The sequence below is a fragment of the Crotalus tigris genome, unplaced genomic scaffold (genome assembly GCF_016545835.1).
Source record: "Crotalus tigris isolate CLP2741 ecotype Arizona unplaced genomic scaffold, ASM1654583v1 scf7180000018879.704157, whole genome shotgun sequence".
Classification (NCBI taxonomy): domain Eukaryota; kingdom Metazoa; phylum Chordata; class Lepidosauria; order Squamata; family Viperidae; genus Crotalus; species Crotalus tigris.
Window position 1 is genome coordinate 359,183 of NW_024097253.1, and position 16,068 is coordinate 375,250.

At 36.6% G+C, this 16,068-nt stretch overlaps 1 protein-coding gene across 6 annotated transcripts in view; it reads right to left on the bottom strand.

Moving 5' to 3' along the window:
* The window catches only part of SH3KBP1 (SH3 domain containing kinase binding protein 1), a 158,697-nt gene that overhangs the window by 63,072 nt on the left and 79,557 nt on the right, over nt 1-16,068 (bottom strand). For 5 of the 6 annotated variants that reach the window (XM_039357217.1, XM_039357215.1, XM_039357216.1 and 2 more), the window contains one exon: nt 13,878-14,074. In XM_039357217.1, the coding sequence (XP_039213151.1) occupies nt 13,878-14,074 (197 nt within the window). Of the gene's footprint in view, nt 1-5,112; nt 5,261-13,877; nt 14,075-16,068 lie in introns of those variants that run through there. The other variant, XM_039357220.1, reaches the window with a different exon arrangement.

Sequence of the window (16,068 nt, forward strand, 5' to 3'; positions counted from 1 at the left end):
AGTGACATTAGAGTCAGAGGAAGGCTCTGAGGAGCTCCAAGACTTACAGTCAGATGAGGAGCTTGGCCCCTCTATTCGTGTTCAGGCTGAGACCCAGCTGTGCTGGGAGCCTGAGTTGGACAGTGATGAAGAACAGTTGGGACAAATCACGGATGCACAAATGCGCAGGAAAGAGAAGCGAGTAGGACAGAGGAATGCAATGGGTCAGCTCCAAAGGCAAAGGAGAAGGCATTAGGAAGCCACGCCTTGGCTGAATTATAAAAGGGAAGATGTGGGAGGTGCTGGTTGCCAAAGGCAACCATTCATGTTGAGGATTGAGTTTCTGTGGACTGTGTTTGTTTGCCTCGGACACTGACTCAGGTCTGTGAGAATAAAAGTGGTTGTTGGTTTTCTTGCAGTTCCTGCCCATTTCTTGAAGAGGGGTTTCTCCTTGTCAATATAACAAGGACTCACATAGGCTGGGACAGAACACAACCCTAGTTTTATTTCTGTCGCAACAATAGATGTGGAATATATTTATCAAACCAGATGTTACAGTAGTTTTCTCATCTTCTAGTCAAATCTCTCTTCACACTTTCAAATAAACATGAAATATTGTTTAAACATAAACTTTTGTTTTATGAAATTAAAGATATAAATGGGAAACACATCTCTCCCCCCCCTTACATACACATATTCTGGCTTTATTTCACTCCCAGTCCATCAATTTCTATACTGCGGCAGTGTTTTAGAGAATAGTACCAGGATAAAAATATGGAAATAAAGCAACAGGAAACATCAAATATCACTTCCTATCCTCTTTTCCCCTCATATTATATTAAAAAATAGACCTTATCCCCTATGCCATTTTTAAATAAATCCAGTGTGGGAAGTCAGCCCCCCCCCGAGAAGGAAATATTAAAAGGGCAGAATATTATATTTCTCCAAAGAATCTTAAAGAGGCAGAAAAGCATGCCCAGTTTTTCTTAATAGCCCCAAGTATCCCTCCCCCAAGCAGAAACCAGCTCTGTAGAAAGGCAGATGTGATAATCCATTCACGAAGGTGGGAGGTCTCCAGCTAGAAGCTTAGGAAGACAAAGACATCCAGAATCTACATACCCCACCCAAACTCTAAGACAAGACATAATAGGATTAACCCACAGATGCAAAAGAGGCACACTCAGATTCAGATCAAAGTACATGACACAGGAAATACAAAGCCTCAAACAGGAACAGGAAACAACTCCAAACAAAAGCCCAAGAGGGTATAAAACCTACTCCCTATACATGTGCTCACTCTTTTCTTCCAGAGCCATCTTTCTGTCAGGCTTTCCTCTTCAATAAATTGCAACCTTCTTTCTAAAGCAGTTGCCATATTGTTTATTCCCAGCTTGGACTAAACCATGATGAAGACTTTTCCTTCAACACTAGATTACAATGTATTCATTGTATTACCTCATAATCCAAACAGATGATCAAATTTAAGGCTTTCACCATATTAAAAAAACTTTGCCAGAAGATAATCAGCATAAAAGGCTCATAGTAGAATTACCTGGGCTGACATGCTAATTTTCTATTTGCACTGTATCAATCCCCTTTTCTATTGTCTGTGTATTTATCAGACAAAGTATAACTGTAAAGAGAAATAAATGTTCTACTTTCCTTTATTGTTAGCATATAATCCTTGTGGAGGTGCCATGGCTTAGCAGTTAAAGATGCTGAGCTTGTCAGCTGACAGCCCAAGTTCGAGACCCGAGTCACGCATCCAGGTGAGCTTCTATTACTTGCCCCAAGTTCCTGCTCATCTAGCAGTTTGAAAGCATGCAAATGTGAGTAGATAAATAGGTACCACTTCGATGGAAAGATAACAGCATTCTATGTGGCTTGGCATACAGTTATGCTGGCCACATGACCAGGAAAATATATTCGGACAACACTGGCTCCCTCAGCTAAGAAATGAAGAATGAGCATTGCCCCCTAGAGTCAGATACAACTGGTCAGGAAAACCTTTACTTTTACTTTTATAATCCTTGTATGACCACATTCTATGTTTCTTTACAAAATTATGATTAATAAAAACTGAAATATTTTACTCATAAAAAACTACTATCTGTGCACTAGAAAAATGAGATTTATCCAAAGTGCTGTTTAAAGTAAAACATCTAAATATATTCAAACTTCTACTTTTAGCCAAGGTTTATTCTAATAGTAGGGTCTGTGGCTAAGTCTTGTCACTTTTTAAAAATTATAACAAACTATATTGGGGACATTGTTTGAGTCTCCAACTTTAGGTATAATTGTCTAAAGTGCAGATTAAAAATACACAACAATTACGAGATTTTGTATTAGCTGTATGAAAGACAACATAAATAATGCTATCAATTTATTTTTTTGGTTCAAGACAGCCCATCAATGTTCATAAAATCTATGGAGTTGTCTGTTTATTGATCTTCAACCAAACTATTACTGATTCCAGGCACCAATGCAAGGACAGTAGCATCTCACTGGAAGAAGAGGAAATAACTATCAACAATTGATATTGATAACAGAATGCCATATGAATTCTAAATCCTTTAACAAACAACTTTATAAGTTCCATACAATTGTTAAAAATAATAAACATTTTTTTATTCTATGGAAACCACAGACTTAAAAGAAATCTTATCTATTCAAAATAACAGGATTAAATTTACATGGGTTAAATTACTAGATGATAAAATTTCCAAAATTCAGTATAGACAATACTTTAGTCTACATTCTTCAGTTATACACAATGTATACATACATCAAAGAGGAGCTAAAATAGCCAAACACCACACATTGGATTACAGAGAGGAATAGGATAAAATAGGGCAATGTTTTTAAAAATATTTTGGGGTGATTTTCCATTCCAAATGGATTTGGGATACACATAACCATTATTTATCCCAGGTGACCTAAAGATCATCGACCAACATCACTTTTTTTCTTTTTTATTAAAAATGCAGCATCAATAGTGCGGCACTAAAATCTTTAAAACATAAGTCCAAATATTAAATAATGAACAATGTACTGAGAAGTAGCATATTACAGCTAATAAAAATTAAATTAGAAGGAGAGTAAATGCACTGCTCAGTTGGAGACAGAGATGCCTAAAATTGAGATACAACTGTAGAGGTGAAGGCTAACTCCTGATTGAAGATCCAGTTTTTCTGGAGAAGTGAGTTGGATCTAGTTTTGTTGATGTTATAATAATAGTAATGATAAAGTTGGAAGGGATCTTGTAGGTCATCTAGTCCAACCCCATGCTCAGGCAGGAAACCCTATACCATTTCAGACAAATGGCTGTTCAAGTTGTTCAAATTGGAAAGTTACAGAACAACAAATACTACAATTGTATAGTTTATCACCAGCATATTTTAAAGTCAGTGTGGTATGAACAAACATTCTCTTGATGGTCAAATGATATGGAGCATCAGACTGAAGTCATAATAATATCAGACTGATATTATACAGAAAACACATCTTCATGAAAAATATCACTAATCTGATGCTGATACGGGACAGAGCAAATTTATGTTTAGAAAAAAAAACTATAAATGCAAGATTCAAATCAAATTGTGTATCCCTGAGAGATATATTCAACATTATTATAAATATTACAATATTTTCAGCTGGAAAACACATAATATACTATCAGTTCTTTCTTTAACCACTTGCTTTTTCATCCAATTTTCCATTTCTCATTTTATTTTTCCACCGGATTGAGGATTTTTTTTATTACTCATTACTCCTTCCCATGTAGGTTTTGTGCACAGATACACATATTACATATTTTATATATATATATAAACTTCTATAATTAACAGCAAATGAAAAAGGCAACAGCCCACACATTTTTTCCAGTCCTATTCAAATATCAATTTCTTCCACATTTCTAAAGGAATAGGAACTGACAGGCACTTGTCAACTTCTCTAAAATATAGAATACCCACTGTAGACATTATAAGACTATGTTAACTTCTCTATATAATATTGTATGTCTGCAAAGAGAATGATAAAAGAATAGTTGATCTTATATACAAAGAATAAAAATACTGCTGAACTGCGTAAGAACCAAACTAAACCCATGGAAGAATATCAATACAATCTGTTTTATTTGGTTCCAGTTGAAGTCTCCGCTATTATTAGTATTAGAACATTTTTTTATAATTAATGCAAAAAGATAAATATACATATAAATGTTTTTGTGCCCAATACTTTAAGAATTTACTGAAATGAATGTAAGATCTCCAGTTCAATAAAATTGCCAGAACTGCTACTGATTTATGTCATGTTAACAAATGACTGTTCTCTGCTAAGTTTTTGTGTATAAATATATGTTGAAATTATTCCAGACATTTAGCATGTATTAAAACTGTAAACATCCTTTTCTTTTTCTCTTTGTTCAGTTTCGAACAGGAAAATAGATGACACATTCTATATTGCAAGCAGAAAAAAATGTTTCCAATAGAATTCAGTTTAATGCTTATACCCAGAATTAGAAATCTGGACAACAAATATAGATTAAGGAACTGGCAAATAATATTTAAACAAATAAAAGGTCAACATGTTTAAAAAATGTAAAGAGACTTTCTCTATAACTCTAATTATAACTTACTTTTGAATAAAAATATAAATATCTTCTAATCAAATAAACATGTAGTAAACTATTTCTACAAGAAAAAAAAGTATACTGTTTGGGAAATGTAATTCCTACCATATTCTTTTTGTTTGTTATATTTTATCAGTAACAATTCCAAAAGTCTGTCATTAATGAGATAGTAAGATTTAAAACATATCTTAAATCATACTAAAGAAGAGTATCATAAAGCATCTGTGTATCTGTATCTTTCAAAATAGAAATATAAAAGATGCAGTTACACAATTCAATGCAAATCATTAATATATTATTTATTAGCTCTGAAACACAGATGTTACTGCTTTTCCTTTTAAGACTTCAGTGAAAACTCACATTTAACACATTTAATGCGAATATATAGACCATTTAAAGCCTTTGTTGCCAAACATCTTGTTACCTATATTATGCAAATTATAACGTAGTTGTATATATACATAAGAAAGAAGTGTTTGGTTTTTTTTAAAAAGACATACCTCTTCTCCCATTGTGAAGTAAAGCTGCCTAAAAAATGTTCAGAAGCAGTATGAAGAGTCCTCCCACTTCCTTGTAAAAGTTCAGCTCACTGAGAAACCAAGCCTAAAACTGAGTCATACTTTAAGACTAATACTAGCTATGAGGAAATATTGCATTTGTTTATTTCACAGGAAACTGGGCTACAAGAAGGCAATTTTTAACTCCCTTGCAGAGAGAGAAAACTGTCCTGCTTCTGATCAAACACAAAGCAGAGCAAACAACATCATTGTCACTGGAAGATAAAACTTTTCTGAAAAATCCAGAAAATAAGTCAGATATATATGAGGTGATATTTTTAAAAAACGTATTCCTTTCTTAGCTATAAGAAATTATTCTATACTATTCGTATTAAAAGTTTTAAATAAGTAAAATATATTAACATACTAATCACACAAATAGTTACACAATTTGTATACTATAGAACTAATGCTACAGTATAATAAAAAAATGTTTTTGAAGAATATCCCGGTCAAAAATAATCAGACACTGTTTATTGATGTAAACAGCCTCACAATAATTTTGTATATAGGAAGGGAAGTGTGAAAAATTTAATAAGCAGAAATAATTGACATGGAATGTTTTTTCAGAGATACATATACCAGCATACAAATGCTCACCTCAAACTACGCAGTTGAACAGGTTCAGATTTAACTAATACAATGCCACCCACACTGAATAACCAAATCCAGTATCCTGCAAGATGAGTTTCAGTGACGGAATGCTTTCACTGACGGAAAGCATTCTTTTTGTAACACTATGTACTTCCAGTTTTCTAAAAGTTTAACAATGAAAATGTGCCTACAATATGGTGTCGGGATGCCAGTAAGTAGTGCACTAGCCTTGGACACAGCATATTTCGATTCTGATCTATCCAGAATCTATCTATTAGTCAAAGGGATACAGAAATGAATTAACTACTGTTGCAATCTTTAGTAATATTGGAATAATGCTACACATTATCATCTTTGACTGAAATTACATGCGGATAAAATGCTTGTAGTTTCACAGATTAAATTAAGGAATATTATTCCAATCAAGGGTTACTGTATGATTATTTGGAAGCCTTCTTAGATCCTTGCTTATTATTTATGTTTGTGCTTGGTTTCATCACAAACTACACTTCACTTCATTATGACCCATAACAAATCTTTCAAGGTAAGGTACCTACCCAGAGTTCACACATTAGTTTTTGAGGAAAAACACAACCATTCTTTCTATTCAAAAATAAATTCTTGAAAGTATACATCTCATCCTAATAGAATTGGCCCACCCCACCTCTGCCAGCAGCAGAGGGATACTGAGAGCCCTGTCAGCCAAGGAATCCCAGCTGGCAGGAAGAGAGCCTTTTCTGCTAGGGCTCCTGCACTTTGGAACATCTTATTTCCTGAAGTGAGATCTGCTCCCACCCTTCTGAGTTTCCATAAGGGCCTGAAGACCTAGCTCTGCCAGGCTTGGGATCCCAAAAGGGGAATATCGTGCTAGAGGCAGTTGATAGATTAAGAGAAAAATCCCATCTCCGACCTGCTAGTTCTACTACCTCCCTCCCCATCTTTTAACTATAATCTTACATTTGATTGTAATTACGGTATATTTTTATAGTTTTTAGAAATATTTATGTTTTAGTTTTATAGCTTTTAATGTTTTATGCTGCTCAGAATCACACTGAGGCAAGAGTGATAGCAAAATAATAAAATAAAATAAAATAAAGTAAAAAAAAAAGAAAAGAAAAGTAGTAGATTGTAGATTTCCCCGAATACTAGGATGGGGACTGGAAAATGTATTTCCTCTGCTAGGAAAAAGATAATGGTCTGAAAGTGTGCAGGTTCATACTATCTAACTCCCTGTAATCCCTTAATTTGGGATATAAACATGTAAATTTATGATTTCTCAGACATTTCGCAATGAGAATTGTGAACTATTACATTTTTCTATGCTTAGAAGTGGAATGAATGAATAATCATAACTGATTAGCTTCTACCAAGTAAAATAATAATGTGACTGCAAATGTAATGTAAAATTAACAATATGAATTTGTGTTTCTTATAATTATCTGTATTAATCATATGGCATCGCATTTGTACAAGTAAAAAACCCTTATACTGTACTTGCTGGGTTTTATTTGTCTAACAAGTTAATTGCCCTATAAATATGGCATAGATATTAACAAATCAGGTACGGTAAGTATGTTTGGATGCTTGGCCAATGAAAAAAAATACAGAAATAGGCTGGATCTTTAAGAATTATAATAAGCGTCTAGTCCAGTAGTTCTCAATCTGTGGGTCAGGACCCCATTTTGGGTCGAACGACCATTTCACGGGGGTCGCCAAACAACGCAGTCCGCCATTTTTCCCCCTTTTTCTTAGCTGTGCTACTCCCTTTTATTCTATTGGCTTTTGAAAGCCAATAGAATAGACTCTCTTGAATAGGAATTGTCCAGGCTGTCTCTGCCCTACTGAGCCTGTCAAAAGTCCCATTCTGCAAATGGTGCTGCACCAGTTGAGTAGTCCTCGATTTATGACCGGCTGAGTAGTCCTCAACTTACGACCGGTTGGGGGTCGCGGCATTAAAAAGGTTGAGAACCACTGGTCTAGTCAAAATAGAATTATGGGAGGATTGGGACTATCAGTCTTCAATTCCTTGTTAGGTTGTGATCTATTTATATCACTTTGTCTAGTTTTATCTATTATAAACCTGAAGTATTCCTATTATATTGTAGTTCCCTAGATTGCTCAGTCTAGTAACTAGTTGATATTAGTTGCAACCTAGCACATATATGAGGCACTTGCAGAAATCTGATAAAGACAGTCTTCTAAGTCAGCGGTTCTCAACCATTTGGGGTCGATCAACCATTTTTCGGGGGTCGCCAAAGGCGGCGATCTGCCATTTTCTCCCCTCCGGGGGCGCTGCCGCGCATGCGCGCCACGCACGGGGCCGCCGCCGCGCATGCGTGCCGCGCATGGGGCCGCCGCCGCGCATGCGTGCTGCGCATGGGGCTGCCGCCGTGCATGCGTGCCGCGCATGGGGCCGCCGCCACGCATGCGCGCAGCACATGGGGGCGCCGCCATGCATGCGCGCCGCGCATGGGGGCGCCGCCATGCATGCGCGCCGCGCATGGGGGCGCCGCCACACATGCGCGCCGTGCATGCGCATAACGTTTGTGTGACGGGGTCGCCGTCACACAAACGTTGAGAACCGCTGTTCTAAGTAGTCTTAAGGTGATTGCTTGTACTAAGAACCAGCATTTAAATAAAATTTGACTTTTAATATAAAGATATTTTTTTAAAAAATCAATTTTTCTTTTTTCTATAATAGCCTCAAATGTGCTAGAGATTCAATTCCATAATTTCTAGTGAATACTTTACAACTTTACCTGGATAATGTAGCTGAGCCCATATCTTGGTTATATTTATGATATTGGTTGGTTTTAACTCAGTTCCTATATTTGTAATAATTATTTTTATTATGTTTTTATTTGTTTTCATTCTGTTAACTGCCCAGAATCATATGCTTTAAATGGGTGGACATATAAATTAAAATCATACATAGATGATTAATAAACAAACTTGTAGTCTTAAATATGTGGGAGATGCAACTTTGGGAAAATCTGTTTATTTAAATGATTCTTCATTTATGTTTGTATTTATAACTGTTCCATGTTCTTTTACAACAAATCTATCTATATATATATATTCTGTACTATATATATAGTACAGAAAGAAAAGTTTAATTATTTAATAGTTTGGAAAATTAGTTTTGCTCAAGTGGGTCCAAGGATTTCTTAGAAATAAAAATTCTTGGAAGTACTTTTTGTTTTCCAAGTGTCAACATCGTTTAAAGGCACACTTCTAGAATTAGTTATGTTATAAGTACAAAACAATGAAAACGTCTGCTTTGTTTTCAAGGGGAAAATTCTAAATTAGTAGTATGTATTGTTTTTCTTTGTAATCTCTTCCATACAGAATATAATTTTACTCATCTCTTATTGACATATTGAATGAGAATAAACTTAATATAAAACCATGTTCTGAATTTCAAAGCAGCAATAAGTATCCTTATAAACTTACAGGATATAAATATAGCAGCTTGTTGAATAAAGGGCTGTGAAACTATAGTTAGTATTGGAAATTAATACAAATAATGGCTGAGTTATCTCCTAATTTGTTGAAGCACATTAAAAAAAACAGAAGAACAAAAGATTTTTGTTCTTTTATTACTCCCCTCCCCCTGGCCAATTATGATACTTTTATTTCATAGGTATGTATTTCAAACAAAGGTAGAAATTTTGAACAAATCATTCCATAGTTGTAACTTGAGAGTAATTTACATTACGCTGATGACATTACTCTCATAGATGAAAATGCAAATGATTTTCTAGTAATGAAATCAAGGAGCACTGTGCACTTCTGCATGGAATCAGGGCAGACTAGCACAGAGCTTTTCCAAATAAGGAGAACTCACAAGTTTGCCCACCTGAGCTCCTAGGTGGTGGAAGGGAGAAGACCTTTGTGAGAAAATCCACAGAGTTTAGGGCAGTGGTTCCCAACCTTTTCTATACCCCGCGCCCCTAGAACGCTTCTAAAGTATTTTCACACCCCTTACAAAAGTTTGAAATAACAGCAATGAATTATGCATATATACTATAATTTTGAAAACCCAAGTTTTTGCATTCCCTGGAATATCATCTCGCACCCCCAGGGGATGTGAGAACCCCTGGTTGGGAACCTCTGGTTTAGGGGGACTCTGTAGGCAATCTGCGACTGGAGCGCCAGGAGCCAATGAAGACACCATGCTCACAATCTTGTATGAAGTCTGTTTAAGGTGCTCTAAAACAATATTTTCCAACCTACTGTCAAAGAATGGAAGGTGCTGATAGAAGAGAATATTTCTAGCTCAGGATTAGATTGTGGAGTCCTTGGTGCTCTCTGAGCTTGGTTGTTTTCTTGCAGATGTTTCATTACCAAACTAGGTAACAACATCAATGCTAGAAGCTTGCTCTCCTTTTATATACTAGTGGCATGCTCCATCAGCGTTAGTGGAAGTTGTTTTGGTAGTTCTTTGATTAGGCTGTTGCTTAATGTTAACTTGTTTGCTTGAGTTAGTAATTCTTTGATTGGGGTATTTGTTAGAGTTTTACAGCTTTCCAGCTCAAAAATAAGCCCCAAAAATAAGCACACATTCAAAATGAGCAGGAAACATAGTTTAGAAAAACTTTTATCTATAAAATATATATAAACATGATGCATACAGTTTCATTCAGCTCTGGGGAACATCAACAACTCTTAACGTGGAGATCAGAAAAAAAAAAAACATAGAGAAGATATGCCCAGACCTAGGCTGGATCCCGTGCCTCACACAGCCAATACTATGTCTTAATCAAAAACAGTTCTCATTGGCTGGTTTGTTGCTATGGCTATTCCAGTTCATAAAATTTCTTACACAGTGACAGTATTGTTATAACTTTTGATTGGCCAAATTATAAAACAGATTGAAAATGTCAACATCCTGGTCTAGTATTACAGATATTTTCATACAATTATTGGAAACATTAGAAATCTATCACTTCCATGTAATTAAAAAGGGAGAAACAATATATGATGGTCAGCAGCTGTTTGGAGCTCTGTTGAATATGGCAATATAGGTAGTCCTCGAGTTACGAGTGTAATGGGAGCCTGCACATTCCACTCATAACTCAAAAACTCGTGGGAGTGAATCTAGTACCTTGAATGAGATCACTCCCTTGCTCGTTAAAATGCATGGGGCTCGTTAAATGCACATGAGGTATCTCAGAGTGGGGAAGGCCATGGGGGGCCTAGTAATGGAACATGCCCCCAAGGCCTCCCCGACCAATTAAGATACTTCATGCTTCCCCCTCCCTTCTTGCCACTCCGGACTCACTTATCTTGAAAAGATCTGTCTTCTCTCTGCTGCGGTTCCTGCTTTTGAGGGACAGGAGAGTCAATGGAAGCCCCTGGATGCCATAATATCGCGCAAGTTCAGGCATCAATCCTCTTTTGCAGAGAATGGCTGCCTGAATTCTCACATTGTTTGTGATGCCTGCCTCCTGCTTCCCCCCAACTCCAGAGCCACATGGCTGCCGTCCCCGGAACAGACATCAGGGGAGGCTTCTACATGCCTCTGGAGATTAGATCCAGGCCTTGGAGGACTGGTCCAAGTTGCTGCTGCCCAGAACGGAGCTTCTGAGGCCTATATCCAACCTCCGGAGGCATGCAGAAGCCCCCCTCCGATCTCTGTTCCGGGCGCAAATAGCTTGGAGGACCCCTGCGAGGCCTGGATCCAACCTCCGGAGGCATGCAGAAGCCTTCCCCAGCCTCCGTTCTGGGATGCTTGGAGGAGGCCTCCGAGGCTCTGTGGACAATGGGGACACTTTTCCCCCAGCATGGTGAACTCCGGCGGGCTGGATGCGGGTGCAAGGACCTGGCCTTCTCTCTCAGTTCCCTCAGGCAGAAAGGAGTTGAGGGCTGGAGCAGGAGACAGGCATCTTTCACATAGAGAATGAAAGTTTCTGAGGTCCGTGATTTGAGCAACTTCAAACACTTGTGCGAGATCACGGACTCCAGAAACCTCCATTCTCGGCACGAAAAGCATTTCCAAGCTGACTGTCCTCTCCCTCAAAGGGAAAGAAACTGCAGCAGAGAGGATTTTTGCAGGTAAGTGAGTCCAGCGTGGCAGGAAGGTAGGGGGAAGCAGTTGTGAGGAGTGGAGGGAGGAAATGGGATGAATGTTGCAGTGCCACTGAAGTAGCTCGTAAGGGGGAATGACTGATGTGGTGCTGCAATATTCATAATTTTGGGACTTGCTTTTAAACACTAGGGAGCGCTGATCACATAACTTCAAACGAGCGTTAAGTGAATGCTTGTAACTCGAGGATTACCTGTATATAAAGACAGGATGTTTGTAAAGAATTCACTTTCAAATTATCTCTGAAGAAGCTTGCAGCATGATCAAAAAAAAATCAGTGTATATTTACTGGTTCATGTAAGTTCTATCAGATCAATAATTATGTCATTGTACAAATACAAATATTTAGAGACGTTGGTTAAAGTTAGATCTTGATAATATAAGAATGATACTGGTGAAAAATAATAATGATCCCGAAGGACTTGACTTGCTGGAAATAAATGGGTTCATATTTCCACATCTAGTTGTGTTAAAGTGCTATAGGCTACTGAACATAACTTTAGTTCTTAAGGAGACATTTGCTAAATAAGAAGTTAATAAGTAATAAGACTGCTCCATATCACCATTCTTCCTCAACAGGATGAACAATTCCATTCATAGATATAGGCTTCTCTGAATGTTTTCTTCTCAAAGAGCATTTTATATAGCTTCTAATTTTACAGTATCATTGCTTTATCTTCCAAACAGAAAAAAAATTCTTTTAGAATACTTACAGAATTAAGCATTCCATGAACACTAAGTTTTCAACAATGTGGTTTAATCTTTTTAATCATTACAACACAGTAAACATATTAAATAGCAATAGCATTTGGACTTATATACCACTTCATAGTGCTTAATAACACTCTCTAAGAGGTTTGCAAAGTTAGCATAATGCCCCCAACAGTCTGGGTCCTCATTTTACCGGCCTCAGAAGAATGGAAGGCTGAATCAACCTTGAGCCGATGAGGATCCAACTCTTAGCACTGAGCTGAATTAGCCTGCAATGCTGCATTCCAACCACTGAGGGAACTTGGCTCTTGCCTATAAATCTAACAATCAAAATTAATTAATTTATTAGGAAGATAACTGCATTTCTCATTTCTTAGAAGGTAGTCCTTTAAAAAATTACTGGACACTTTCCTATAACTACATCACTAGATACAGTCAAAACTATTATCCAAAATAAGTTATCAGACTGTGCCTGCAATGCTGCATTCCAACCACTGAGGGAACTTGGCTCTTGCCTATAAATCTAACAATCAAAATTAATTAATTTATTAGGAAGATAACTGCATTTCTCATTTCTTAGAAGGTAGTCCTTTAAAAAATTACTGGACACCTTCCTATAACTACATCACTAGATACAGTCAAAACTATTATCCAAAATAAGTTATCAGACTGTGTCAGTGAAATTGACAATGCCAACAACTGTGCCTTTAATAAAAGGCAAAAGTCTTATATAATCTGAAAAGAATCCATAGTACCAAAATAAAACAAGCAGATTCTATCAAAACTACTTTCAGAGACCAACAATATGAAATCAAATCACCATAAATGGTGCACATCAAGGAAAAAGTAGCCAAAGGCCAGCTCAAACAATCCATCACTATCATTTTCTATACTCAAGCCTTTCTCCAATATCCAAATGTATTTCTTCTGATAATTGTCAAGTGGAACTGAGAACTCTTTTGAAAGAGACTTCTCAAGGGCATTTGTAGATAAGCTTTTAGCTTCTTTGTTACAAATTTAACTTATTTAACTTATTGTTCTTCTGGTTCAGGTGCCAAAATTATTTCTACAAAGCTCCGTATGTGCCAGGAAGAAAATACTAGGTTGCATTACTGGCAAAGAGCCATAAAAGTACCTCACGGATCACAGAATAACTGCTGGAGGAGAGAGGTAGATAAGGAATGGTAATCATTGGCATATCTTTCTAGGCAATTAGAAAGTTCAATAACATCTTTAAGCAGTGCTCATCTTCTTGACCTTGGCAGTACATGTAATCTTAAGACAGAAATACATGTTTATAATTTATATAACATACCTTTTCAACTGGCAGAAAATCATTATCTACTTCTATTGACCTTGGACGTAGCTTTATGGGTTTGTCCTTGAAAATGTCACCAAATCCAATCCCCTTGATTTTCTTGGGTTGGATTGTTGCTGCTCCATTGGCTCCTTCTGATTTTGTGCTACTTGAGTCACCACCATCACTTTCTGAGCCTGTAGTATCTCTTAAACCTGCCAGAGGGAAGAAAGAAAGAGAAGCCTGCTCTTAAGATTATTTTTATAAGAGTACAATCAGCAAAATAAAATAAAAAAATCCCTTATGCACCAGATTAATAGTACAATACTGAAATTAATTTTAAAACTTTGTTCCAACTGACAACATAACAACCAGGATCAGTTTTATTATGCTTATGGAGAACATACAATAAGATATGGATATACATACAAGGGTAGGTAGAAGAGAAATTATTTTATTTATTTATATCCCTCAGATACTTAGCAGTGTAGAATAGCATTCTAAGATTTTTCACAGGATAATAGAGCTGGGTACAAACTGACTAGGATATAGTAAACCACTATTCTTAGAGGTTACATCCAAAAGTATGGATAACCACAGGAGAGCTTCAATTAAAAATCTCAATATGTGAACAAATTCACATAGCTTTTATAAGCTAAACAAATTAACCAAAATAAGCAGAAGTGATTATCAGAATCACCTTGTTCATATGTCATACTACTGTGTTTCCCCAAAAATAAGACCAGGTCTTATTTTCAGGGTAGGGCTTACCTCACCTCTGGCACCACCCAGCGGTCCACTTCTTCTGGGGCCGAAGTTCTGCAGCTGCATTAGGGCCTACATTTTGCAGTCAGGCCTTTCCAGAAGGCCTAAGCAGCTGAGTACCAAGCTATGGATCCAATTCATAGCTTGATGCTTAGCTGCTGAAGTCTTGCAGAACCAAGCTACGGACTGAATCCATAGCTCAGTTCTTGGCTGCACAGGTCTTCCGGAAAGGCCTGTGACTGAGAAATGCAGACCTGGCTGCAGAAGAGGCCTCAGAAGAAGTGGGCCGGCAAGGAGAGGCCTGGCTGCAAGGTAAGTGGGTGCAGGGTGGGTGGGGCAGCTCCACCCCCCCCACTCCAGCTTGATTTTTAGGTGTGTGCCTCGCCCCAAAACTAGGGCTTATTTTTGAGGTAGGGCTTATATTAGGCCCACCCCCAAAAATCAAGGTAGGGCTTATTTTTGGTGTAGGCCTTGCTTTCGGGGAAACAAAGTAGCTCTAGAAAATCCACAAAAAGACATCCATTTTTAAATAACCATGCAATGAAAAAAAATGGATATCTATCAGAAAATGAATGAAATGCTAAATAAGTTATGATTTAAAATATAGTTGAGCTACATATTGGGTCTTATATATATATATAATTCACAACAAGCCAATTATGAAATAAATATGAAAAATTATTTAAGAGAGAAATTATTTAAGACAGATACTGTAGAAACAGAAAGCAGAAGTTAATCAAATATGCAATCAAATGGACTGCATAACATTATCTCTGCCAACATATTGAATCAAATATCTACCTGAGAAAACCTTGTTGAAAAATACATCCACATCCCTGCACAGGAATAAAATAGATTCCTGTCTGTCCATTAAACCAATCTGATTAACTTTAATATTCCCAGTGAAAACAAACTTCCATTTCTATTAATGCAGGAAATAAGCTTGTTTTGCCTAGAAATCACAACCAATTTCACAAGGATACCTTTTGTCATAAACATGGATTGAAAAAAATGAAGGAAGTGTTTTAATTTGGATACCAGTTTGAACCTCTGCTACTCTTATTGTCCAAAAATATTAAGTATAAGACATTAAACCTGAATATATTTGGAACCAAAATGATAGTTTATTGAAGAACTCCTTTTAAGATCAAGGATATGATTATACATAGATTTTAGATAAGCAGAACTAATGATTTAATTTACAATCTACGACTTCAGATGAGGATACTATAAATATTCAAATAGTTCCAACCATAGAGTTATTAACAAAATATAGGTAAATTTCCTAATTTGTGGACTTAAACAATATTGCCCAACTTAAGGTATGAAATCATTTTGAGTTTAATACATTTCAGTCTCAAAGTGAAGATTTTGCCTGTTCAAGGCCTAAAATAAAATACATTAGTTATTTTGACTATAGAACACAACACTTTGAACTAAACTT